Source organism: Oreochromis niloticus, linkage group LG13, assembly GCF_001858045.2.
Source record: "Oreochromis niloticus isolate F11D_XX linkage group LG13, O_niloticus_UMD_NMBU, whole genome shotgun sequence".
NCBI classification, from domain to species: domain Eukaryota; kingdom Metazoa; phylum Chordata; class Actinopteri; order Cichliformes; family Cichlidae; genus Oreochromis; species Oreochromis niloticus.
The window spans coordinates 4,106,869-4,132,453 of record NC_031978.2 but is presented as its reverse complement, the minus strand read 5'-3'; the positions used below and the strand labels follow the sequence as shown (position 1 = coordinate 4,132,453).

Below are 25,585 nucleotides of genomic sequence, written 5' to 3'. Positions count from 1 at the left end.
TTCCTTAAAATACAAGCCAAATATGGTTCCACAATATGAAAGAGGTACTTGAGCAGTCTGATTACAGAGCAGGCTGCATGTGGGGAACTGGTCCCTATAGTTCAGTTCTTGAAAGTGTTAATCTGCTTGCCTGTCGATTGCACTTATCGGTTCAAGCTGCGCTTGCGCTTCAATCAGCTGATTTCTGTGTGCTGGAGGAGGAAATTAGTGGCGCCGTCTACAGCATGGAGATGGATGTTACTTTTATTGTTATTGCACAAAAGGACAAGAGCACGATGCTGAAGTGGAACCTGCATACAGGTACTACTAACACAACCTCAGCTCTTTGCAAACATCTGCACAGACAGCATGCTAACGCTAAGCTAGCCAGTGGAATCACTGTGGCGAACGCTTTAACCCTTAGATGCATAGCTTGTTTTCTTGCAGTATCTAAATAATGAAGTTTTTGTCATTTCATGCGCCAGCTGTTCCTCAAAAATACATGTTTTTGTTACCATGCCATTAAAAATTTTCACTTACACTGTATACCTTTTACAAAATTCTGGTTTTTGTATTACTACCCCAAAGTACTCAAAGTGGGTCAACAATGACCCCCATTCTTTTCCTATAGGGAATGTCATGGGAACCATTGATTTTTTATTTTTGTTTTGTTTTTGTTTGTTTTTTTTATCAACGGTGACTGTCAGGAATATATAGTTTATATTTGGCCCACAAAGACTGCCGCCCTTTAAGAAGATTATTTTGCACAGCCAGAACTAACAGACTGCAACATTCAGCATTCAGACAGCGATGTCATTGTAGATGAACAGCTTGTGCCATTCAGGTTCATATTTGTACAGTACATGCCAATCAAGTATGGCCTAAAGATCTTCTGAGTTTATTTTTGTTATCACAAAGATGGAAGCAGCACAAGTTCTTTGCATAGATGAGGTTTGTGATGCTCGTGTTGTGGTACAACTTGATATTGCCCTCTGAATGCGTATGAGCACCCTGAATTCAAGAATGGCATCATCAGTGCATGATGGGTCTTCCTCACTGAGCTCTCAAAGGAGCTTTCCATACCAAATATGAGAAGTCAAATGGAAGGTTGCCCCCAACTGCAAACCACAATCACTGAAGCAGTGGGAAGGTGTGTGGTGACAACAGCCAGAGAGAGGAATTGTGTGGACAGTTGCACACACATGCATACGCACACTCTCTCTGTTTTAAAAATGTCAAAAAAGTAAGAAATACAAAATATTTCAAACATGAAATCATTCTTGTGCAGACCAAAATGTAGTACAAAATACAATACAAAGCATTATTCTTAACCAGAATGACAAAAGTGGCATAAAAAGGCATTCATTTTAACACAGGTCATTTTTCGACCCACTTATGGAAGAGTGTAGGGTCCAGTCAATCATGCGTGTAAGGGTTAAAGTCTCATTGTGCTTGTTATCATCTTTGCTTTGTGTTCATGACTAAATACTGAGAGAAAGATCATGTGTCTCCATTAGGATAGGGACTTGTGTTAGTGTGTGCGATTGTAGCCCATAGGTTTATATTGTTAAATAGTAATTATGAGAGATTATGTTTGAGGACATTTTACGGAGAAATGCAAAAGTAATGAAACAAGTTGTATAATGAATTACTTTCTTCTGGGAGTAATTAAGTAACACACGTATTACACAGAACAGTTTTCTTAAAAGTAATGGAGTAATACATTTTTGAGTAATGACCCCAACACTGATCACAACAAAGAGGGGAAATAACTTCAGCATGCACAAACAGGTGACCACACAGCATAGAATGAATCTGCACAAATGTAATGTCTTTGATATGCTGCTTAGTAATGGTGGAGGTGGATGGTGGACCCAATTAGAGCCCAATGAGAACCAGTAAGAGAATCCATAAGGAATTAAATCAATAGGTGATATAGATAATGGAATTGCTAAATTCGTATCTATTCCCATTTCTAGCTGCATGTAAACTTGTATATCAGGTTAAAGTGAAATACTATGTCAGTCTTTTCTGCCTTAACATTATTTTCCTAGTAACCTAGCTTTATGTGTACACATAGGGACAGTGATGACTACATCCATCAAATGTGCACATTCCTTATACAATGTCAGCTCAGTTTGGAGGACAAGAAAACAGAAAAAAAGACCATCATCAAGAAAAATGATCTTTGCCTTCAAATGAGAGATGCCTAATGGTTCAGTAGGAACAGCAGAGGAGATACCTCTCTCAGGCCCAGCGTGAAAGGACAAAGTCTTTAATCTTTCTTTAAGCAGCTGTCACTTCCCGGTCAATCTAAAAGAAAACATCAACCAAATTAAACCACCTGACATGACAGTTTAAAGATCAAGTGTTAAACTAGAGTTTTAAGGGAATCCTTAATACAGATTTTCTTTCCTTTTTTAAGCTCAAATAAGACATTATTAAAGTAATACATTTTGGAAATATTTTAAAGGAAGTGAAGACAACTTTGTGTGTTTTGTATTTTACAGATAAATTCACATCAATTTTCTATTCAATTCAATCCAGTTTTATTTGTATAGTGCCAAATCACAACAACAGTTTTCTCAAAGCGCAAGTTAAGACCCTGCAATAGTCCAAAGAAATCTCGAAATCTGAAGGTCTGTCGTAAAGAAGAAAGTCAAATCTAAGAACTATGGTCCCAAAGAACATGTTGCATATAAAATCCCAACTTCATTCTAAGTCTGTACTACAAAAGTATTCTTGGTTTAGTGCAAAAGGGCTCAGACTTGTTTATCAATAAATTATTTATGTCATGTTCTTTTTGTAAATGCTGTAAAACTCCAAGTAACAGGGGTTCAATATTGAAGTTTATGTAGAGATTGTGTGTTTCATTAGTGGGGCTTTTCGCCACAGCACAGAGTTACTGCCCTAGGTGGTCAGTGGTGAGTTAGTATCTTATGCAATGGTCTGAGCCCAGCAGTAGGTCTCTGTGGCAGATAATTCCCTGTGGGTTGCTACTGAAGCCTCCCTCATCTCTCAGACCCAGTCGCAGATTAATGGCCTTGTGGCTGAATTCAGACGCTCTGTCTTCTCTGATAATCAAAGGCAGAGCTGAGTAGTGTTACGTGAGTTTGTTTAAAAATAAAGGAAAAAAGTAAAGGAAAGAGAAAGTAGAGATAAGTGTTGTTTGCAGTTGCAAACTCACCATAAAGGCACTTATGGAGTAAGTTGGAGAATTTTTGGTGGCATTCTCCTTAAGACTGTAGTGTGGTCTCGCTTAGGGCCTAATCCCAAAATACGCTGCTCTGGTTCATTAAAAAATTAAACTGTTGCAGTCTGTGCCTATGTAACTCATTTTTATCCTGTTTCTTTGCCTGCATGTCCACAGAGGAACATGTGATCCTTGTTCTAACAGTGCAGTTAGTCTCCAGAAGGGTGAGAGACAGAGGAAGAGGCTGAGAAATGTATTCCATTACTGTGGTTCTATTTTCAGCAGTGCACAGTCAGACCAACACTGTTGGCTTAGGCTAGCATCAGAGTAAAGAAAAAGCTCCCATTGAAGCTTCTATGCATGCACAGTATGAGTAAAGATTTCCTGTTATTTAAAATTCAGTGGGGCTGATTTGTTGCAGTGTTTTATTTCACTGAAACCAACTCCAGTCTTGTGAGAAGTGCAAGATAAGACAAATGGGAAACCCTGCATCCCTGTACTAATCCCTTGGGGCAGTGCACTTGAGTAGGAGCTAGTGGACCAAAGGAAGTTGTTTTTCTTTTCTTTTTTTTTCTTTCAAAAAACAGAGCAGACAATGTGAATATGACAACTGATTGAAAACAAACTGATATTAGATGCAGACGTGAAATTACTACAAATTCTAAATCAGATGTAATGTGCTAAAATTGAGGCAAACATTGCCAATAGATGATCGATTAGGATCTTTACCATCGTAGGAACATTACGTCATCATTATTACTTGGTAGCACTGCAGCTGCAGCCTCAACTTAACAATATCAAAGTGAGTACAAGTGGCATGGTTTGTTTGTCATCACCATAGTTAGTCAACACAGTTCAGCATGAAATGACAGAGACGAATCAGTAGATGTCTCCTGATGGTTTAGAGTCTGTCCTATGATTCAGTTGACGTATTGAGACCCAGCTATTTGAAATCCTGCCTGGTTTTGGTTTTAAAGGGATTTCTGGGAACTCTTGTAATGCTGACTAATACTTCTTTTGCTGTCTGGATGATTCTTCGGAACAGTTGGTGGCATTTTCCATGTTTTAATCAAAACGAATGATTCATATTAAGTTTCCTTCTGCTAACTGTACAAAAGAGTGAGAAGATGCCACATTTGCTTTTTCATTTAGCTTCTAGTGCAACTAGCAACAGAAGCTACAGGTATACTTTAACACAGGAGAGGAAGTGAATATTGAATTCAACATGCAAGCGAATTGGTGACAATTATAATATTATTAATGACGATGATGCATTCACAACGAAAATTTGAAAGGTGTAATAATTGTTTTAAAGTTAAGAATGAATATATACTAGTTCGACCCATCTTGAAATATTTAGCATATATACTTTTCTTGCCTATTGTGAGTTTAGACTATGAGGTTGGTTGTCTTTTAAATGATTTCTCACCATGTTAGCATTACTGGCATAAATAAAAGATTGGAAATGTTAAAATACCCAGAAATATGTATCATTTGTGGATAAGTATTAATCACAACTTTAATATATGTCCCTCAGAATTCAACTACACAGGTCATGGTGTGTTAGTTTCTGTTCGAGTTGTGTTGGCTGTGGAGACATCCAGGTGTGTGTGTGTGTGTGTGTGTGTGTGTGTGTGTGCGTGTGTCCGTCCAGCAAAGTTATAGCATTCATCTAAGTGATGCATGCTTCACTGTCTTGTGAATGCACACATCAATCAGTCGAAAAGCTAAACGTCTTCATCATAATCTGACGTCTTTCATTCAGTTCAGTTTTTTTAAACCTCCTTAAACTTAGTTCTGGTTTTTGTATTGTAAGAATTTTCAATATCATGACTCATTTCAGCTCTCATTTTTGAATCATGTTCATCAAAGACCAAATTTTTGCTGCTGCGATAAGTGTACCCCTATTTTGCACCCTTTGTCTCTGAGACAAACTAATTCAGATAATCAGATAAAACAATCTGGTTTTCTTAAGGTAAGATTGCAGTTACTCAAAGGAATAAACTGACACTTAAATAAAACCTCCTTGAGGGCAGGTTTAGCTTTAGGTGAATGTTGTTTGTCTAAGAACCTCCATGGATTACTTGGTAGACCCACTGATTATATGTTAGGATCAAAAATGTACCTCAAGCTCGACAGCTTCTTTCAGGTCTACTTCTGACTTTAAGACATTTCTGGGAAGCACCCCTCATATGTTCAACCAAACCAGGGAAAACAACCTCAGATATTAATAAGACACTTGTATTCTACTTTAGTATTGACTAATAGATTGGGCTCATTAACTACAAACATGCATCATTAATAAAATCTGTTATGCAGATAAATATATAAACATCAGAGCAGGTCCCATACTGTGAGTCTATCCAACACTTGATGGAATTACCATATCAAGGACAGATTTCAGTCTGTCCATAAATATTTTCAGTCTTCCATCAGTTTGGCTTCTGTCTCCATAACGAGCTAAACCCATTATTTTTATTCATCTTCTTAATTTAGATTTCAAGTGGTCTTTTCCTTCAGCCTGAAATCAAAAAACACAGCAGGGAGCTGAGACCTGTAGACAGCAAGAGACTGATGAGGGAGAGGAGCTGAGCTGACATCCTTTGAGTTTCTCCCCATGGTGACTAATTAACCTTTCAGGTCCCCATCATCACTGCAGTACTAAAGTGTGTGGGAGTCTGTGCATGTGTGTAGGATCATACTGGCACCATACGTATGCCTCCGCAGGGGCTTGTGACATTTCCTCTGGACTTCTCTCTGCCTTTTCCTTCCACTGTCCTTTCTTAAATTCCTCCAGCAACGGCGTCTGCCCTCTCTTAAGTCTAAAGCAGTCTTCGGAAAACTCATTATGTTCGTAATCATAAGTGATAGATGTATTTACTTCACTGTTGGTTACTAGCCATTAGCTCTTTGCTTACTTGATGAACCACAGTGGAATTTATTTTCATTTTATTTCATGTCACTAGAACTATTTTTAATCTAATCAATGATGTAATGTTTTTATAGAAATTAAACACTTTCTAAACTGTCTTTACTATAATACTTTTTCACTATAAAAGTTAAAGCTATTATTATCCGTCATGTTAGTGCAGGGAAGTTTCTTTCTCTCTTTTTTACTGATCGCTGGTCGCTAGCTTACCATTTCAGTGAGACTCGAAAGATGTGTTGCCTGGAAACCCTTTCCACACTGTGTACTGCCACAAATTGGCTTTTTCGCTCAACTGTTTTAATAATGAGAGTTAAGGTTCAGGTTTGAGCTCTGAATAGGGTGGAACAATTCAGTGGAAAACCTAAGAGACAGATTTTGGGGAAATAATTTTGTTTCATCTAAAGTAAAGCAACAGTGTAATTATCTGTGAAAGAAGTTAATTGTCAGTTTCCTGTTGCCTTGAGTTGCTACAGTATTTCCCTTTGTTGACACCTTCTGTGTCTTCCTGTTTGTCGGTCTGAGGTTATTCTGTATCTCTCTTTTATTTTGAAGGTTATTTCCTTGGGTGGCTTGCTGCATAATTGTTTCCTCCCTTGGCTTTGTTTCAGTTCACCTGTTGGTTTGTGTCCTTTGTCTCAAAAATTGGTCCGCTTAACTTTAAAAGCCGTGACAAATATTTTGCTGAATAAAATAAGTTTTTTTTCAATTTTCCAAAATTATTCATGTTAAAAACAGCGAATGAAATATTTATTTACTGTGCGCCAGGCTTTGTCGCCAAGCTTTTTTGATGTTTGCAGACACAGCTGGATGTGTTACATTTCCCTAGAAGCTAAAACAAAACATTTAAAGCAAAGATATGATCAATGGACGACAATGTATCTGCTAACTGTCTGTCCTCCCTCCCTGCCTTTCAATTCATCAAATCATCCCTCCAGACATCTTCATTTCTCTGCTGTAGTCTGTCTCTTCATACCGTCTGTGTTTCCTCCAGCCACAGTAAAGATTTTTATCTTATGTCCCTTGCAGGAATAATGGAAGGGAGGGGGCGATGGACACGGGGAGAAGGGGGGATTTTTTTATGTGAAAGAATGCACTCGAGAGACAGATATACCCTGTAGAGCGTCTCAGATCTGGTGGCAAAAAGAACTGCTGGTGCAGCAGAGGTGCTTCATTGGAAGATCAGTGCTTTTCCTTCCAAGTGTAAAACTCGGGGAGAATAAAAATCACCTTTATCTGTCAAATACATTCAGTTTTATCATAACAGAGTTTGTACTGGGGGATCTTGGGATTATCTTCCGGCCAGTGTGGTGAGGTCAAGAGTGTGCATGTAGTCTTATATTTGCAGAATATTAGCTAGCGTGTACATATTGAAGCTGAAGGGAAGCAATCCCCTGCTGAGCTACAGTATGTGGTGTAGATTTGCCACATTTTTACAAGCATTAACCTGCATTTCATCGACCATTGGGGAAGCAATATTTTTCTTAAGATGTACTCCCTTTCCAGTGAGTAATTAAAAGTTTAATAGGCTGTAAAGTCACCTTTTCCACTTGCTTAAAAATGCTTAATAAAAGCCAAAATATTGCCACTGATGAAGCTCTGTTGGTTTTGCACTGTTGGTTACACACTCCTCCTCTCTTTTTTGTAACTAAAATTCATATCCAATATTTGTTTAACTTCAGAAATCCCCCATGTGAGTACTAACCCTAACAGACGCAGTTTTGCATAATATGCATTTCAGATCAATTCTATTTCAAACTCTTCTCAGAATACTTTTCATTGGTGATATTGGATTTTTTTCTTTCAGACATTGTATTTATTATCATTATCCTTGTAACTGTTTTTAATCAGTTTTTAATCAGTCCTTGTTTGTGGCATTGTTCCCATCTGATGATTGTTTTGTTATTATTTTGCTTCTTGTTCTCAGGTCTCTCTTTAAAAATATTTTAATCTCAAGACGGCCTGATTAAACAAAGATTTGGTGACAGAAGTAATTGGATTTAAAAACAAACAAACAAACAAATATTTTGGGAATAATGCATGTTCCATTAATCTGTTGATGATTTTTAAAATATTGTTTATTTATTGGAGCTTCATTACCATCTTTGGACGCTCGTGAGACCACATAACTGCTCATACAGGTCTTACTCAGAAATAGTTCCTTTGCAACAACTTTGCCATGAAGGCCAGAGGAGATGTTGTCGCAGGTATCTGCTGAAACTGGAAACTGGAACCACTGGTGTGGGCTGTAATCTGACGTGCCACTAATTGTCTTTCTCTGAGGCTGAACTTATCCTCTGCAGTAGAGGTAACTCTCAGGCTTCCTTTCTGAGCATGGTCCAGATGAAAGCTGTGTAGTTTCACTGGTTTTGGTGGTTTTCTCTTTTTTTTTCTAACAGAACTTGAGCAAAGTGTTGAAGTTCTGAAACTCCTGAATTGACTGAATCTCATGTTGTAAAGTTACAGTACGTAATCTTATAGAATAGAATAGCCCTTTATTGTACATGTACAATGACAATAATGGGTGCTCCATGCCAACTGCACAGGAGTAAAATATAAATAGTAAGACGGCAGTAATATATACAATCAAGAGAAATATATGCAAAGTTCTTTTATAGTTATATTTGAAGTCATTTAATAGAAAAAAGAGTATTGTGCTCATAGATATAAACTGATTAGTGTGTTATTACCTCTTCCTACAAATTGATGCATTCTCATAAATACCAGCAGGCACTGGTTTTAATAGCTCATGCCCTGAAATGAAGTCAGGGCTAGAACATGAAAACTTGCATAAACATGGTTGTTTAATTCCAGTGTTGCCTCAATAACTTATTGGAAGCAGATTTGACAAGTGGCCCTCCCGGCGAAACAACAACAATAGCTTTTTATAAGCTAACATTATGCCAGCTGAACTCAAGTATCCTAAAAATCACACTTTTCCTCTGACAAACAGTTTGATTGCAGTCTTATAAGTTGTATAAGAGTTTATTTGCTACTGTAAATGTCTGAGTCTAACAATGTCACACCGACTTACATCAAACCGCTTTCCCAAATGAATAGATGTCTCCTGAGTTAAACAGCAGGCTCACAACCTCACTCAGATGAATAGCGGCCTACAGTGATCACGTAAACAAAATTCAGTTGAGTGAAATCTACTGGCATGTAGAAGTGAAATCTTACAAACTGTATCTTTAAAGTACAAGATGATGCAGTGGAGGTTGGAGCCTGTCCCACTTCTCATAGAGCAAGAGACAAAGCACATCCTGGACAGGTGTCTATGGACAGACAGCCGTTCACGCTCACATTCACACTCATGGCACCAGTTACAGTAACGGTTTGGAAACCACACAAGCACAGGGAGAATGTGTATGCTGGTGGATTTGAACGTGGGACCTTCTTGTTGTGAGGCACCAGTGCTGCACCACTGTGCCTCCCACCTCAAAGCATTTCTAATTTATACTATAACATAGTATACTAATGTACATATGTTATTCTTTGAAGAAGTTAAAAAAAAAGGCTATATATGATTTAATTATGCCGAATGGCTTAATTTGATAAGTTGTGTGAACACTCAGTAGGGCACTGATTTCAATCAGTTCATCAGTTTAAGCTTTAAGTCTTGACATTATAATTATATTTTAAATTTATTAAGGTCGTTATGAATAGCTTATGTAAAAGCGTTTATTTTTAACATCATGAAGTTGGGGAAAAAAAGACTAAAAGATATTTTACTAATGGAAAATGTTAATCTCTTTTCATTTAATGATCCACAGCAGTCAATCCACAACTGAATGGTTTTCTGTTTACAATTCAACTCTTAACAAGCTGAAATCACAAAACTGGGATTATATAGTATTAAACTCATAGTATGTCGAGAAAAAGGAAAGACAAACACACAGATCATTCTGACTCTATTCAGTTGCCTGTCCCAGCCTCGAATCCAAATATCCTCAAACACACAAGCATCGATGGGCACACAAATGCATTTAGACACACAAGCAAGCACACGGTGACACACCATCTCATATGTGCACAGCAGGTGCTTTACAAGAGAGAGTGGGAAAGCTCTATTACTCTTCCTCCTCTCACAATTTCTCAGGGGGTCTTAAAAAGTAATGTGTTTTCAAATGCAGGGTTCTGGCTTGTTGCATGGCCTGGCTGACTGTGATATATGATCAGAGAAACAAGCGAAAGGGCATCCAGAGCCATATCGAGTAGGAATTGAACACAGCCAAGGCCCCGGCTTTTTCTCCTGTATGTTATTGGAATGTTCTATACATGAGTAATACAACAAAAGGAGACGAGAAAAATAGAACGAGATGAATAAAGACAAAGGAGAAGGAAGTCTTGGTTAGTAACATGGTTGATGTGCTGAGTGTGTATTTGGGAGAGGCTACTCATGTTAGAGCCACAGATTTACTGCAACATGCAGATAGATGACAGCTGAGTCACACTTGTTTAACATAATGTTGTATAATCTCAAATGGGCTTTTTTGACTTTGTTGTGCTGTAATCCTGTGTAATCTGTTCCCTTTCACTCTAAAGTTTTTCCAGTATCACCAAGTTGAGTCAGCCTTGCTGCTTGTTTGACCGCGTACTTCGGCGTGTTCCTACAGCTAATACAACTGGAACCTCAATCTCTCCTGCAATTATAATAGACATAGACATTTGCAAGTCACTGTTTTTGTCATATAGTACAACAAATATACTATAGCTTTTAGATTTAGGGAGTATGCATGTGTGGTGATGTGTCATGTATATGAAATACTGTTTTGGCAATGCCAATTTTCTGATCTGGGGTCTGCTAGGGCAAAACAAAAGTTTGCCCTCAGTTTGGTGGGCAGAGCTTTTTATTAATAACATTTTTATTCTATTATGAATTTGAATTTCAAATTTTAGAAAATGTTTTTGCCTTATCCTTTGGAATAATAAAAATGGAGGTAATCTTCATCTTCAGCCTATAGTTAATAATGGTGATATCCATAATATTTGTGAGTGAAGATGAATGGTAGATATGTATACTATGATTAATTGATAACAAAAGGCTTTAAAAATACACTACAAATAGAAAAAAATACCCCATCTACCAGTTGCATTTACGATGTTTTCACACACATGTTGTACACCAGAAGAAAAGGCTGTAGAGCAATATGTACTTCATATTTAAAAACATTGTTTTTAAATACTATATTTATAACATAGATACATATATCTTTTTAAATGTGCATTTATTGAAGTACTTAGCCAGGCCTTAAGTCAGGTTAACATTTAAATCTCTACTTCATTTGTCTACCTTGAGGCTATAATTAACATACGGAGTACTTTCACAGAATAAATGGGATCATACATGAAGTATCAAAAAATGTTAAATGTAATTTAATAATGCAGAAGTTACAGAGTGCATCATGTGCTAAAAATATATTTCTGGTGTAAAAAAAAGTACATGTTTTTGCCCCTGGGTTGTCCAGCCTGATCTGCAGCCAGACATCTTCTCGATGCCATAATCAGCACTGCATCCCTGAAGGCTATTTTAACATTCCTCCAAATGTCTTTATTTATTTATCCACCATCATGCCGTAGCACTGTTCGTTTCCCAACTTCTTTTCTTACATAATGTCTGTCGTTGTGTGCGGGGTGGTCATTGAACGTTTGTGGGGCCTGTATCGATTTGTGTGATTTGTTGTTAGTACCATTGATTTGGCACGGGCTATGTCGATGGTTTACACACGACAACTTGTTTTGCGCAGTGCTGATGAGCTGCAGTGCTTGTCAGAGACTGACGTGCTAATTCACTGGTTCTTAAAGGAGGGAATGGATATTACCATTTAAGGTAGTGAAGCGTAGCTACAGAGAGCGCTGAGAAAACCAATTAGAAAATCCAGTTAAACCTATAATCACAGAGAATGACAGTGCTTCATCTTGTCCTATTGTTGAGAGCAAACGATGAAAAAAGGAGCTAGGTTATGTCCAGTGCATTTCTCACATGGCTGTTTTTCATCAGAGAGTTCTCAATTTAGCATCACTTCTCATATCTAAAACCTAATTAACACTTTCACGTGGTGTAGAAACAAACACACCTAATTAACCACAAGACAGCTACACGAGATGTACAAAAAACAAATGTGAAGCATTATGATGACACGCTGTGCTTTGATCGTTTTTATACTTTGTCATCAGAGTTGTTATTATGTAATAACATATGCAAGATTTGCTCATAGCAGCCATATTGTAGGAAAACGACACAAAATCCCTCAATTCTACATTTCCGCATTCCTCAATGTATGTGTATATGAGTGCGTGATAACAGGCACCTATATAGTAAGGTAAGCTCTAATTAGCACTCACTGTTTGTGCTCTACATGTGAGAAACCTTCCTCCTTTTTCTTCTCTCCAAGGCACAATCTTTCTGTTCTGTGCTACACTAAACACAAAGCTTTGAAGTCTACTTTCAGAGCAAGGCCTAAAAATCCAAAAAACAACTCATGTGCCCCGATTGAAACTATAACATAAGCAGTTTTGTTTCTTATCAAGTTTCATCAAAAAAAGGCTTAAAGGGAAAATCACAAGAATTACATTTAATATTCACTTTCATTGCTATGTCATCATTTCACTTTTCCATTAAGCCTCCAGAAGCACGTACGTCTCAGTGGGATGAGAGTTCTTTGTTTTTCCAAGCGTATCCGGCAAAATGGAAAGATACAGTTATTTGAGTTCAATTACTCTGATTTGAGAACAGCAACAAGCTCTGCAAAGCTGGATTTTATTTTACTTTGCTTAGAGGAAACCCTCGTGTGGAAAGTCTGATGATGTGCAAGTCTTGTCGGCCTGTTTGATTTGTCTGTCCAACTAATCTGTTACACCGTCCCTCCCTGCTCACCACGCACTCAGTGTCTAGCTAACAGCCATATTGCTGGAATAATGAAATTAATGTTTTATAGGCCATTACTGGGCCATGACAAGATGGATGAGAAAGAAGAAAAGAGATGAGAGGAACAGGAAGTCAGGCCACATGGAGAAGAAGGGAAAAACAACCATGTTATTTTCAGGGCTATGTGCTTTCTTGTTTTTCTTTAGCAGCTGACAGAAAGGCGGTATCAAGGATAAAGCTTCTGTGTGCCGGTTTTGATTGATTTTATTAATATTTTGTGAAAGTTGTCCATAAAAATTGAAAAGATGTTAGCAAAATGAGACTTTGAGATGGTCCAAACTTGGGGTTTAGCCTACCCCAGATGACAATGAGCAAGAGAAGTGGTGCACCCTAGACAGATTGGAGTCCCTCACTGGGGAAATTCAACGTAAAACACCACATTAGACATCGACATCCACAGCGTAGCTTGTTATACCAGAGTTGCATAGAAAAGATTTAAAAATGCTTGTGTAGTTTAAAAAAAATACACATGCACAATCTTTTATTGTTCCCACTTCCTCAGTACAGTAGTAATAAATAATAATTATCTTAACAGGTTAGTGTTTCTCACAGTTGTGACCAAATAATCTTCACATTCACTTTTTTCTTTTTTTCATATTTAAGTCCACACAGTGAGGCCATGAGTGAGTTGGGCTAAATATGACAGAGTATTGTCCCTACTGGCCCTGATGCTGATGTGTTTAAAGGTCAAGCAGGATACGTATAAATAATGTAAAGTCAGAAATAGGATTTCATGATATGGTCCTAAAGTCATTCCAAAGAATGACTTTTGGGAAAGAAGGCATGCAAGAAATAATGGTGCTTTATTTCTATCCCTTTGTTTTTTCCGTTTCATCCAATCTTCTGCAATTTTTAAGATTGAATGTATTGTGACAGGCATTTGGGACACATCTTGAAGTGTGTATATCTCACCAGGCAAGCATAAACAAGATAGTTTAAGTGTCAGACTTGTTGATTTGGTAGCTGACTGGCAGGAAAAAACATCTAGCAGACAGACTGGCGGACTGACTGACTGACTTCCTGGATGATTGGTAGAGACTCTTTCTAACTGGCTGGTTGTTTGCTTGATTGAATGGCTGAGTGACAGACTGGTTGCCTGAGAGCTCAAAGATGGACCGCTGCAGAAAAAAAAAATGGGTTTGATGTGTATACACCCACACAAGTATCATGATTAGATATTGTCCATGCCCATTGCCCCTTAATGTGATGGTCTCTCAAAGTTTGCCCTACTGGCAAAGGAGCTGGAAGTGCAGATGAGGGATTTAAAGAGGCCATCAGTGTGGGTGGGACAGTGGTAATGAAATGCTGTAAACACGTCCCTTTGTCTTTGTATGTACAGACAGAAAACACACATGCACACACAGACAGAACCGACCACTATTACTCTCAAGCACAGTACACTGGCAACAGTCACAAGAAATCCACTCACAGCCAGTTTATGGATTTATGAATTTTTCAAAGCTTATATGGTAGATCAGTGAGGATTGGATTTTACATTTTACTCTGCCAGTAACTGAGTCTAGAATAGTGCTGGTACATTGGAATTTGCTCAGAGTTAATGCACCAGTTGTCCTTGATAATCACTTGTGCAAAAGTGGGGTTCTTGTGGTTATGGACATATAGGAGTAGTAAACAAACTCAGGAAACCCCGAAAGTCTAAAGTATAGAAAATGTCACTGCTGGACAGCAAGCAAGACAGACCTCAGCAACAATTCCATGTATATTTACGGCTGACCATGACATTGACTCTGTGTTTGTTAGTCAGATTGGAGCATGTAACAGGAAAGGGTCAAAATAGACATCATAGTTTGAGATGAAAGGAAAGTGATTATACTTCCTCATTTCCAAGCATTTGATCTGACACGCGCTGATTTTTTGATTCATGTGTTCAGGACTTAGAAAGAAAAAGTAATTTGAATCTACATTATTAGTATTTATTATTAGTATTTAATAAATGAAATAAAATTTAATTGTGTTCTGCTTTATCTAATTAAAAAACATCTGTACTTTTGGGGAGATTATATGGCTATTACCGAGAGGATTTTCAGTTTTTCATCAAATGCAATATATTCCACAGAAGGAACAAGTTAATGGAAATGGTAACATAGTCAGAGAAAACACGTCCTCTGTCATATCTGGGTTTTGTTTTTCTTTTGTTTGTTTTTTTTGCCCTGCCAAAAACAAACCGTTGGCACACAGATTTAGACAGAAGCTCAGATAACTTACATAGATGTACATTCAGTCTCTCCTGATCATTTGACTGGCCATGTGCTTCAGGGCTTTATAAATTATAGTTGCTGAGAGAGTAAGGCCTAGATTTCTATCACCAACTGTGCTTTAACTTTTCTAAAAGGCATCCCTGAAAATGTTTTCATTGATCAGGAGCCCGGAGCGCTGTAGAACAAGGTGCTTGGTCAGAAGTGGAATATGTGTGTTCTTTTTCTGAGATGTGTCAGAGTTTATGAGGTTGTGCTGGGTGTATGCTGTTAAACTAGTGTCATCTGTCTTTGCACAGGCAGACTTGGCCTGTTGTGTGCTGTTTAGTGGTTTTGTGTGGCTTGCATGTGGGAGTTTGTCAGATGGTAAGTTTTGGCCCTGTTCACTTTTAGCTTTGAACAGTCTAGACTTTGGATCTGAAATATCAGAATGAATTTTCATCATTCATTCTCATTGCATTGTTTCGTTTTTGTTCATATTTAAGTTGATCACCTGAGACAGTTAATTTCAATCTCTACAGGAATCCATGGGACTATGTCTGTTACTGCAAGTGCACACATTTTTTGGGTTCTAATTCTTTTTGTTACGGCTGACTCTTTTGAACACAGATGAATGCTTCCAGTCCGTTATAATTTCTGGAGAACAGTAATGCTCACCAGGTGCCTTTGACAGCAGTGCTGGTAAGCACTGGGTAATCGTAATAGTGAGACAGCATATTATAACCCAAACTTCAGTTTTTTCTTTTTTCTTTTCTTTTCTAAACCTAATCAGCAAGAAATGAAACTAAATTGAAACATTACTGATAAAAGACAGCTATATGATAGAGCAATTGCATTTGCCTGGCTGTCAAACCTGTGACTGGAAATAAGTGGTTTCCACTGCATTAATTTATTTATATCTGAAATACCTAAAGAGAAGTTAACTTTCTGAAAACTTAAAATAGTAAGTGTGTAAAATACAAAACAGTTAATAAATAAACTGAATAGTAACATTTATGTATCCTGTTGAAGTTGCTTTCACTTCCATGGGACCACAGGACACCCAGACATGCCCACGTTTCCTGGTGGCCTGAGCTGTACCACTGCAGTGTCAAACTAGAGGCAGTAAATACACGTGATCCAGTTTAGCCACTTTATCTCAGCTTACATTTCAAAGCTTTTTCACAATTGGTAAGGGTGTGTGTTGGTGTTTGCACTGGAGATGAAAACTAGTGGGATGAGAAAAAATGTGATTAAGCTGAGCTCATGAAAGAGTAATAACATCAAACCAAGTCATCACTTTTATGCAACTGGCCTGTTTCTCATTTGCACAGGAGAGAGCCTTGCATAGAAAGGTAATTCCAGCTCTCCAGGAACCAGCATACATAATGAATGGCTGTTTAACCTGATACGTGCCACTGTAGCAAGCTGCTTTGCATGCTGGTGGTCCCACTTTGGTCTTGTGCAGGTCATAATGAAGCAATATTTTTGACAGATTTTGCACGTGTTCAACCAATAAAGTGTCTGAAATCCTCACACACCTCCACTTCTAATACCGTGGTCGACATTCCCTGCTTAGAGGGCCTGCCTGGGTGAGGCATGATAGCCCCACCTCGTCTCTTGCCCTCTCCACTGACAAGACAGTCACCCACCTCTTCAATAATTTAGACTGAGAGGTGTTTCTTTCATTTCAATATTCCTGGCCCAATGGCATTTTAGGGCCATCTTGTTGAGCTCGAATGCGAAAAGAATGTCTTTAATTATTTATTTCCTAAGGTTTTTGCACTGCCTGACTGTTTTTTCTTGTTTTTCCTTTTCCAATCTCTCTCCCTTCTGCTCCACTGGGCTTTGGTTGAATGGTCTCTCTTTCTCCCTGCTCCTTCTTCTGGCTGTTCAACAGGTAAGTTAGCTTGATCACACCATATTTATAGAGTCATGCAACAGGCTCACCTCACACTGTATTATTTAGTGCTGTTTACCCAGAGCTACGTGTCTTTACCTGACAGTGGGCTGGGTCATGTATCTCTTGTACTTCCTGCTGAACAGTAACTGTGGTCACTGATGTGGAGCAGAAAATCCTTGCTTCAGTGGTATTTATTTTCACAGCTTTACTAAGGTGGCTTTAGGGATGCTGAGTTGTTGTGACCTTATTTAGCTGATGAACATCTCATCCGTAAGGAGAGACGCACCTAATCCTTTACTCTAAGCGTTAAAATGAGCAGGCATGGACTCCTTTTACACACAAATTTGAAGCATGGTGCTGTTTTGCAAAGAATACTGTTGGGACAAAAGCTTGCGGTTGGTGCAGCAGAGCTTGAAAGTGTCACCTTAAATGACAGAGGTGATGTCAGAGTGATCTCAAGCGGGAAAAACGCATGACTAATGAGAAATCAAAGTGAGTTGTGTCATATCAGACTGATGTAAAGCCTTTAGGGGTATGCACTGATATCACATTAAGAGGTAAAAAAAGCTTGAATTACCCATTCATTCTTTTTTATTTGTCTGTAGAGTTTAGGAATACATGGACAAAATAAATGCAACGCAGCAATAGTCATGACTGAACTCATAGGATTCTGACAAAAACAATTCTGGTTTTATCCGTCAGTGACACACACATTCTGCTGATTCACTGTATAAAAATATGAGTTTGTTCACACTTGCACTTCCAGTAAAATAATGCAACAAAACTCATTTGAGAGCAAATTGATTGGAAGAAGCATTGTAATTCCACCAATCAGCTGTCCAATTACACTACAATACACAAATAATGCATAGTCAAAACATTATAGAGTTAAGACTTTATAACATAATGTCTGTATATTAGTACATGTATAGAAGAAGAGCAAAACCTGTGTTTATGCGGTCTTTTAATTTTTAAAAGGTTTAAAAGGTTACTATTGGCCTTTTTTCAGTGCAGAAAGTTTAGAAAATTAGAAAATTATCCCATCTTATCCACCTGTTCCATATGCAGTAATTCATTTTTGGCAGCACTGCCTAAATGGGACTCAGATGCTATTTCCTATACATATATAGACAGTTGGAGCCTGGGAGAGAAACAGCAAAGCAGAAAGTCAGAAGCATCATGAAAGCAGGAGCTGGTGTGGAGGTGGGTTGCAAAGTGGCTTTTACCTGCAGACTAACTCTGTCCAGGCTTGATAGTGTTAACTGTGGTATCAGCTAATGTGGGCTATATCTAAAATAAATGGGTTGGATGTCTTTGATGTGATCACAGCTAAGCGAACAGAACCTATGCTCAGTTCTTCAGGGGAAGTTCCTTGTTCCCCAAAACTGTCCTGCATGTAGTAATGTCTAATAATCGAGGCCAGGAAGGACTCTGCTTAACTGAGCTTCAATTTTGCTACTGTGATGACCAAGTATCCTGTTATTTCCAGTCTCCACTACCACCATTGTACAAATCTTTATTTAAATAGTGACAGTGCGAGTCATGGAGAAAAAACCCAGGTGGTCACTTTTACTGTTATTTTGTTTCCTAAAAAATGACTTCTCACGTTATATCAAGCTAATGCCTTATGGCTCCAAACGGCCCTAATCCCCAAGCATCCTGTGAATGAACAGGACTCCTTAGGTTCTGGGGTTATTTGATAAAGCAGGGCCGTTTGAAACCTGGGTCAACCATGTGTGATCGCTCAATGAAGCCAGGAAACTCTGAATGGAACCACACTTGTATCTTGAGTGATGTGACAGTCAGAGGTTTTATTTTCCTTGTACAAGACAGGAACCTAATATATATACCTAAACAATGCTGTCACAAACATGCCAGACTGAGGATTAAAAAAAAAAAAAGTTTGTGACAAACAGAGAAAAGATCAAACCATTGAAAATAGAGAGGATCAGTGCGTTTGTCTGGATGACGAATGATGTCTCACACTTATCGCTGTAGGAAATCAAACTATGTCAGAGAGCACAGAAATGATGACAGAGCACAAAAGAAGTTTTCAGGCTATACAGACATATCAAGAGAAGACTTTTGAACAGTGTAACATTTTAAGTGACAACAGTGTAGTGATATATTTCTGAAGGGATGAATGGAAACAAAACACTAGAGGACTTAGGTTTAAGATTCAGAAAAGCGTTGTGTTTTTTTCACTGAAGGCACTACATGAGTCGTAGGACAATGAACACTCAAATACAATTTGGATTGATATGAAGTACTACTTGACTTTTTGCAGAGTTAGAATGAGTAACACTCAACATGAGCGTGTGTCACTGGCGTAGACTCAAACCACATTGTTTGAGAACAACAATACCTCACGTTGAAATCAACGGAACAGAGCAAAATATTTTGGGGTCCAAAAAGCATACTACGCTACACTTCTACAATGCATTCATCATCATTGTAGTGATGTAGTGATTTACTGTCCTTTAGCAGCTTAGCTCAGTAGCCAAAATGGAAGTAATAAGATCCTGTCATATATCCAGAAAAAGTGCTGAGATTAACCATGAAGGTGACAGGTTAAAAAAAAAAACATTCTGAAACAACAGCATGAGGAACGAGAGAATCACAGTTCACCTATTCTGTCACTCAGACTGTAGGATTTATTGATGTAGAGTATACAGGATGACTAAGTGGACTAGTTCTTACATAGTTCTTTTCTACTTTTTTCTACCTGACCACTCAAAGCGCGTTTATACAACATGCCTTATTCACCCATTCATACAAGCACTATTTCTATGCTCCAGTGCTTTCTATCTAACATTCACACACTTTCACACTCCCAATCTTCTGGGATATTTCCCATATCCCAGCCCAGTGTGTGGCTGCCTGGGACATTTAAGGAATGGCAGTACAATGGCTAATATGGACCACTTCAAACATATTCCGCTTCAGTCTGTAGGAATCTTTGTTTTTATTCTTTTAGACTTGAGCAACACACCTGGAATTAGTTTATTTTAGTTTCATTACTGTGAAGACACGATTTACTTTGGTTTTATAAGGTGATGAAAACATAGTCAGTGAGTTGTAGGCCACAAGCCAGATGGACGACACTGGCAGTGGAGTCTCTGCAGTCTTTTTCAAAAGTCAAGATCACAACAATCTCACAAAAGGTTTTGTTAGATTTAGGCCCACTAAAGAGCCACTAAATTAAAAACCAGACAACGTCTGTGATAAATGCATTTGAAGGTATAACAGCTGCACACCTACCATGCTCTGTTATACTCTAAGTGTTAGGTTACACTTTTAGAGCACTAACTTACATATACATATTCATCTTAAATTGATTCTGCAACTGGATAATAATTTTTTGAGTCCAGAGATTCTATTAGTCACAACTCCAAGTGCGCGTGTGTGTGTGTGTGTGTGTGTGTGTGTGTGTGTGTGTGTGTCTGCATGTGTGAAAGGGGTGGAAGCTCCTGTGTGTAGTGCTGTGAGCATGTGTTGTGTGCAGTCCGAGCCTAAACCTCCACTGTGGTCATAGGAGAAGCCTAATGGTATTTTCCATTTCCTCGCTGTGGGAGACGTCTTTATGGATAGTGTGTGTGTTGACTTCCACTGAGGATTCATGGTCATGGCCGTGAGGGGAGAACATTGGATGTGTGTGTGTGTGTGTGTGTGTGTGTGTGTGTGTGTGTGGTGGGGTTGATGTGCTACTACTAAATGTAATGATATGTGAATGAACGAATGGAACAAGTGCAATAAAAATGATCCCCTCACCCACCCTAAATAGCCTAAAAACTCATCATTAACCATTTAGCTGCTTAGACCAGTGCAAAGAACAGACAGATGCATAACCATACTCCAAGACTGCATGTTATTTGCTTATTTGTTTATAAATTTAGCAAATTAGGTAAGATTTTAATATCAATTTTGCATCAGTTAAGCAGCTATAAAGCATTGAAGTAGTATATCTGTGACTTGTTTCTCTTTATCTGGATAACATTTTCTGCATAACAAGAAGCTATGCAACTTAAATAGATGAAAGTGGTACTCTGGTGGCCACTGACTCTATTGTATATTGCATGATTTTCCACTTTATACAGTTTATAATCTCCGGCTCTTTCTGCAAGAGTGACAATTTGTAAACATCTGCTGTCTGCTGCTCTTAACATTGATTTCCCATTGAAATAATCTCTTCATACACGAGATTCTAGGAGTATAGATAACCATTAGTGAGAGGTAGAGCTGGGGAAGAGAACAAGAGGATGGTTATAAGCTGGAAGTAGCTCGGATAGAATGAAATTCAACGAGCAAAGAAGGGTAGACAAAAGAAGCGGTGGATAAATGGGAAGAAAAGGGGGTCGAGTTCATGGTATGCAATTCATGACCGCCTCCTTTTATTTCGTCTTGCATTGTCCGTTTACGTCAGCTGTTCAAAATGTTGTCTTATTCAGATGAAATTCTGCAGGTGGGAATCACAGACAGGAGATCTACCTGGGAGCTTTCTATTTCCGTTGCACCATCTCTCTCCCTTTGTGGGGAGGGGATCAGGGCCAAACAGAGCAGTTGGAGCAGAGATAGATGAAATCACAGTGTGCCTCACATTGCTACCCTTCCCTGACAACAAGATTAATTTTCACTCTTCAACCATGATCAAAGTCCCTTGCCAGCACCTCCTCTTCCTCTTTTCATCTCTCGCCTCCTCTCTCCTTTCTGCGGAGGATAGTTTCACAAAATGAAAATTAAAATAGATTGTGAATGAATACACTACCTCATTGTAACAGGAATGAAACTTTAAAGCAACACATGAACAGGGACATTTCACTCCCTGCAAGAGCAGAGCGAATCAAGAAATGAAGGGTTACTGCACAAATTTTACATTCTTACACATTTTTATAGTTGCAGTCAGTTCGGTAGTTATAGGAGACACTGTGCCTTTGCCAATGTTTCAGTGAGATAGGCAAGGTCTTCACAATAATTAAATCTACTTGTATTACCTGAAAAGCCTGTTTTAGACAGAAGTGGCAGGATGCATAGGGGAACGTTTAACTCTTTGAAATATACATTTTCTTCAGCTGAATTGTCTTTAAGTTTACAGCCTCAATGCAAAAACTGTCTCTTACTAACAAGCCCCCAGTGATGTAGTAAAGGACGCACGTCCCCTTTGTGGATGCACCAGGAAGGACACCCGGTGTAAACCTCTGCCAAATCAAACATGGGGCACTACGAGCTGTGAGACCCCTACGGTGAGGGATCAGCTGAAAGCAGGTAATCATTTACAGACAACCATGTGACCTGTTTTTAATTTTTCCCTATATAATATTTGTCCAATTCAAAAACCGGAAGGAAGTGTATGAGATTCATTTAAGGAGAAAGCTTGGTAAAGCCACTTGAAATGGCATCTTTTAAACCCACAGTGTTCCTCATCTCTCCAGACCAAAGAAAAGAAGTGAAAATGTGCACTGTCTTTGAAAGACTTTAGGTTTGACTGACAAGTTCTCACCATTACTGTTACAGAGTGAAATCCCTCTATCCTTTCAAATATTGGTTTTAACCTTATATATTCTGACAGCGATGTTATTTTGCGCATATCTCTCACCCATTGTCATTTTCTCTTCACTTCCTTCCATGTCAGCCTCCAGCACATCTGGTTGTGAATAATAGAACAGCTCTGCGACTCTTTGGCACGGTACACTCTCTGCGTGTGTGTGAGCTCTTTAGTGCATACATGCTATACGGTGCATATTTGTACAGTAGTTTACACTAATGTATGCTGCTCGTGTGCTATGTGTGCTATTTCACATCTGCATGGAGTCTGTGTTCTGATGGTGAGGTGATGGTGAGAAAGCTCTATTCAAGAAGAAAACACATATTTCTCTTTGGGACCGTCAGCGTCAGGAGAATGGCAGATAAAACAGAGGAGTAGAAACTCACATCTTTTCCAGAGCTGGAGAACAATCACAGTGGGGGATAAAGAAAGGAATGAAACTTTTAAAATCTCCGGCTGAGTCCTTTGCTCATGGTTGAAAAGTGCTAGTGTGCTTGGCTATTTTGCCCTTTAGTTTAAATCTCAATGCTTTGGCTCTCTAATCCGCTATTCCCCCCACATGCCCACAAACCAGCTTCGCTCTCCTATTGTTTAAATCTGAGTCCCCTTCAGAGATGGATCATGTTTAAACCCATCTCTGAATGGCATGCTTGACATCACGGTGGGAATTTGGGACACTGTGGTGCGAAACAAAGAAAATACTCAAATATATGTACACTGCGGTACTTAAAGAACTAATGAGCTTTGTGTAATCTTTACAGAACAATTATAAAATTGAGTTTATCTCTTTAATTATCCAAGTAATGCCCAAAGTCTTTTTACTAATGTATTATAAAAACTGAAACTTGTATTCTTCTATTTAAATAGTTTTTTAAAAAAATTGCAGCGCCGGTAAATTAAGCCAGTGCCTTGCTTCAGGGAAAGAAATGAGTGCAGAGAGGCACACAGCTTGACACAGTGAATGGTCAATTAAAAATAATTAATAAATAATTAATAAAAAATGATTGACATTGGTAAGCTCCACGTTTTGAGTCCTGGGAAAAGTGGAAAAAGCCCAGTTAAAACCACGAGAAAGTTGGCAGCTCTGCTGCAACTGTTAGAGGTTTGCTCTCAAATGTCCTGACTTTATATGTTCAAATATCCTGCAACTCTGGGACAGCAAGGGAATGGCTTGAATTAGACAGACTTTTCTTGGGTAACCTTCTGTTTTATCATGTTTTTAGTGTTATTTTTTCTTTCACCTGTCCATAGCTTCTTGTTCTTTCATTTGTCCAAGGAGTAAGTAGATTTTCATTTCTTTTCCCCCGTGTTTTGAGTTGTGCTTCCTCTTTGTGGCAGTAAAAGGCTCAGAAATCGATCAGTTCATAAAAGGGTTCCCTCCTGCCGTGTTGTTATTGATGCTTTTCTATTAGGGTGCCAATGGATAGGGATGCGCTTGTATTGCCTTTGTTATGAGCTGTATTTGGGTTGAAGTGTGTGCAGCAGACAGTGTGTTGGTAAACACTGTATTCATCTGGAAAATTCCTTTCATTTCAGAAAACTCCTGCCTTGGCAATCCAATATAGCCAAAGGAATGTGTGGAAACCTTTCACTTGGACTACAAGATTAGTGTTTGTACCACCAGTGCTGTACTAGCAAATATGTTTCATGTGTCATAGATCAAACACGAGTGAACTGCTTGTCTTTCATGATATTTTGTTTTGTTTTTCTGACTTCCTACACATTGAAAGTCATTTATCTGTGCATGCCCGCCACAGCTTCAAGCACCATTACTGACTATTGTTTTTTGCTAACATCTTCACTGAATCTACTAGTAACAACGAGTATGTTAGCAGCATTATGGGTTGATAAGCTAATAAGAAGAATAACTTTAGTCATTCAATTTGCAGTTTAAAGTACTGTTTTAATGAGGAAAAATAATGCAGAGACTTTTTAATAAATACAGGCTAATACTAGTCTTATTCTAAAGCATCCATGTGTATTTCAAAACCATGTCTACTACTAAATGTAAAACTAAAATTAATAGTGGCGATAATGAGCTTACATATGAGGATCTGCTGTAACTGAGTCCATGCAGAATAGCTAAAAACAGACTTTTCAAATTCAGTATTTAATGATTTTGATGATGGCCCGTAGGCTGTGGCAGTCTAGCAGGCTTGTGGAAAAACACTGACAGCCATGCTTGAGTTCCAAAATATTACTTTAATTAGCTTTATTGCTTCTAGTCATCATTGTTTCGGCTATTAATTTGATTGCTCTAAGAACGTGGTTAATTATTACCTTTCACTCACTGCTAGTGAGTGAAACTCATACAGATGCTGTTTGTTGCTGGAAAAGATGTGAATGTGAGCACCAACTTGTTCTGGTCCTGACCTCTGAATAGTTGTGAGTACAAAGTAAAGCTGACTTATTCATAACTTTAATAGTTTGACTTTTCTGCTTTCAATGAGCAGATTTGATATAACAACGTATAACTGTGAAAATACACGTTTAAATTCCTGTTTAAAAATACCACATATTACACTTGGACTGACACCAGTATGATGTGTCCTTCAAAAGACTCAATCTCACTGAAAACATTAATGCTTTATTTTCTGCTCTTTCTGCTTTTTGAGGACAGTTAAAGGAAAGATAACAGTTCCAACTACAGAGAAAAACAATCTCCCTTTAAAATATCTCTTTTTTAAAAACAAAAATGTCAGTATGAAACTTATTATTATGCTAAAACTTTTTTCAATTATTTATTTTTTTCTCCAGTTAATAGACAGGGAGAGCAGGCAGTTATAAGCTTTCCCCCATTTTTTAGCTTCTTTTTCAAGAAGCAAAGTCCATGTGGTGACGTGAAATATTTAAAACCAAGTATGCAGAGGCTGAGCTAACCAACACTTCAGTTATCCAGATTTGTAACCTATATACAAT

The 25,585-nt window shown here is 38.2% G+C and overlaps 1 protein-coding gene across 3 annotated transcripts in view; it reads left to right on the top strand.

Annotated features, from left to right (window-relative positions):
• nrg3a (neuregulin 3a) overlaps window positions 1-25,585 on the top strand; it is a 336,802-nt gene that overhangs the window by 123,101 nt on the left and 188,116 nt on the right. The window contains exon 1 of one of the 3 annotated variants that reach the window (XM_019367053.2): window positions 178-300. The exons of the other annotated variants lie outside the window; for them this stretch is intronic. Within the exon in view, the coding sequence (XP_019222598.1) occupies window positions 225-300 (76 nt within the window). The 5' untranslated portion in view covers window positions 178-224. Of the gene's footprint in view, window positions 1-177; window positions 301-25,585 lie in introns of those variants that run through there. 3 annotated transcript variants of the gene reach the window in all.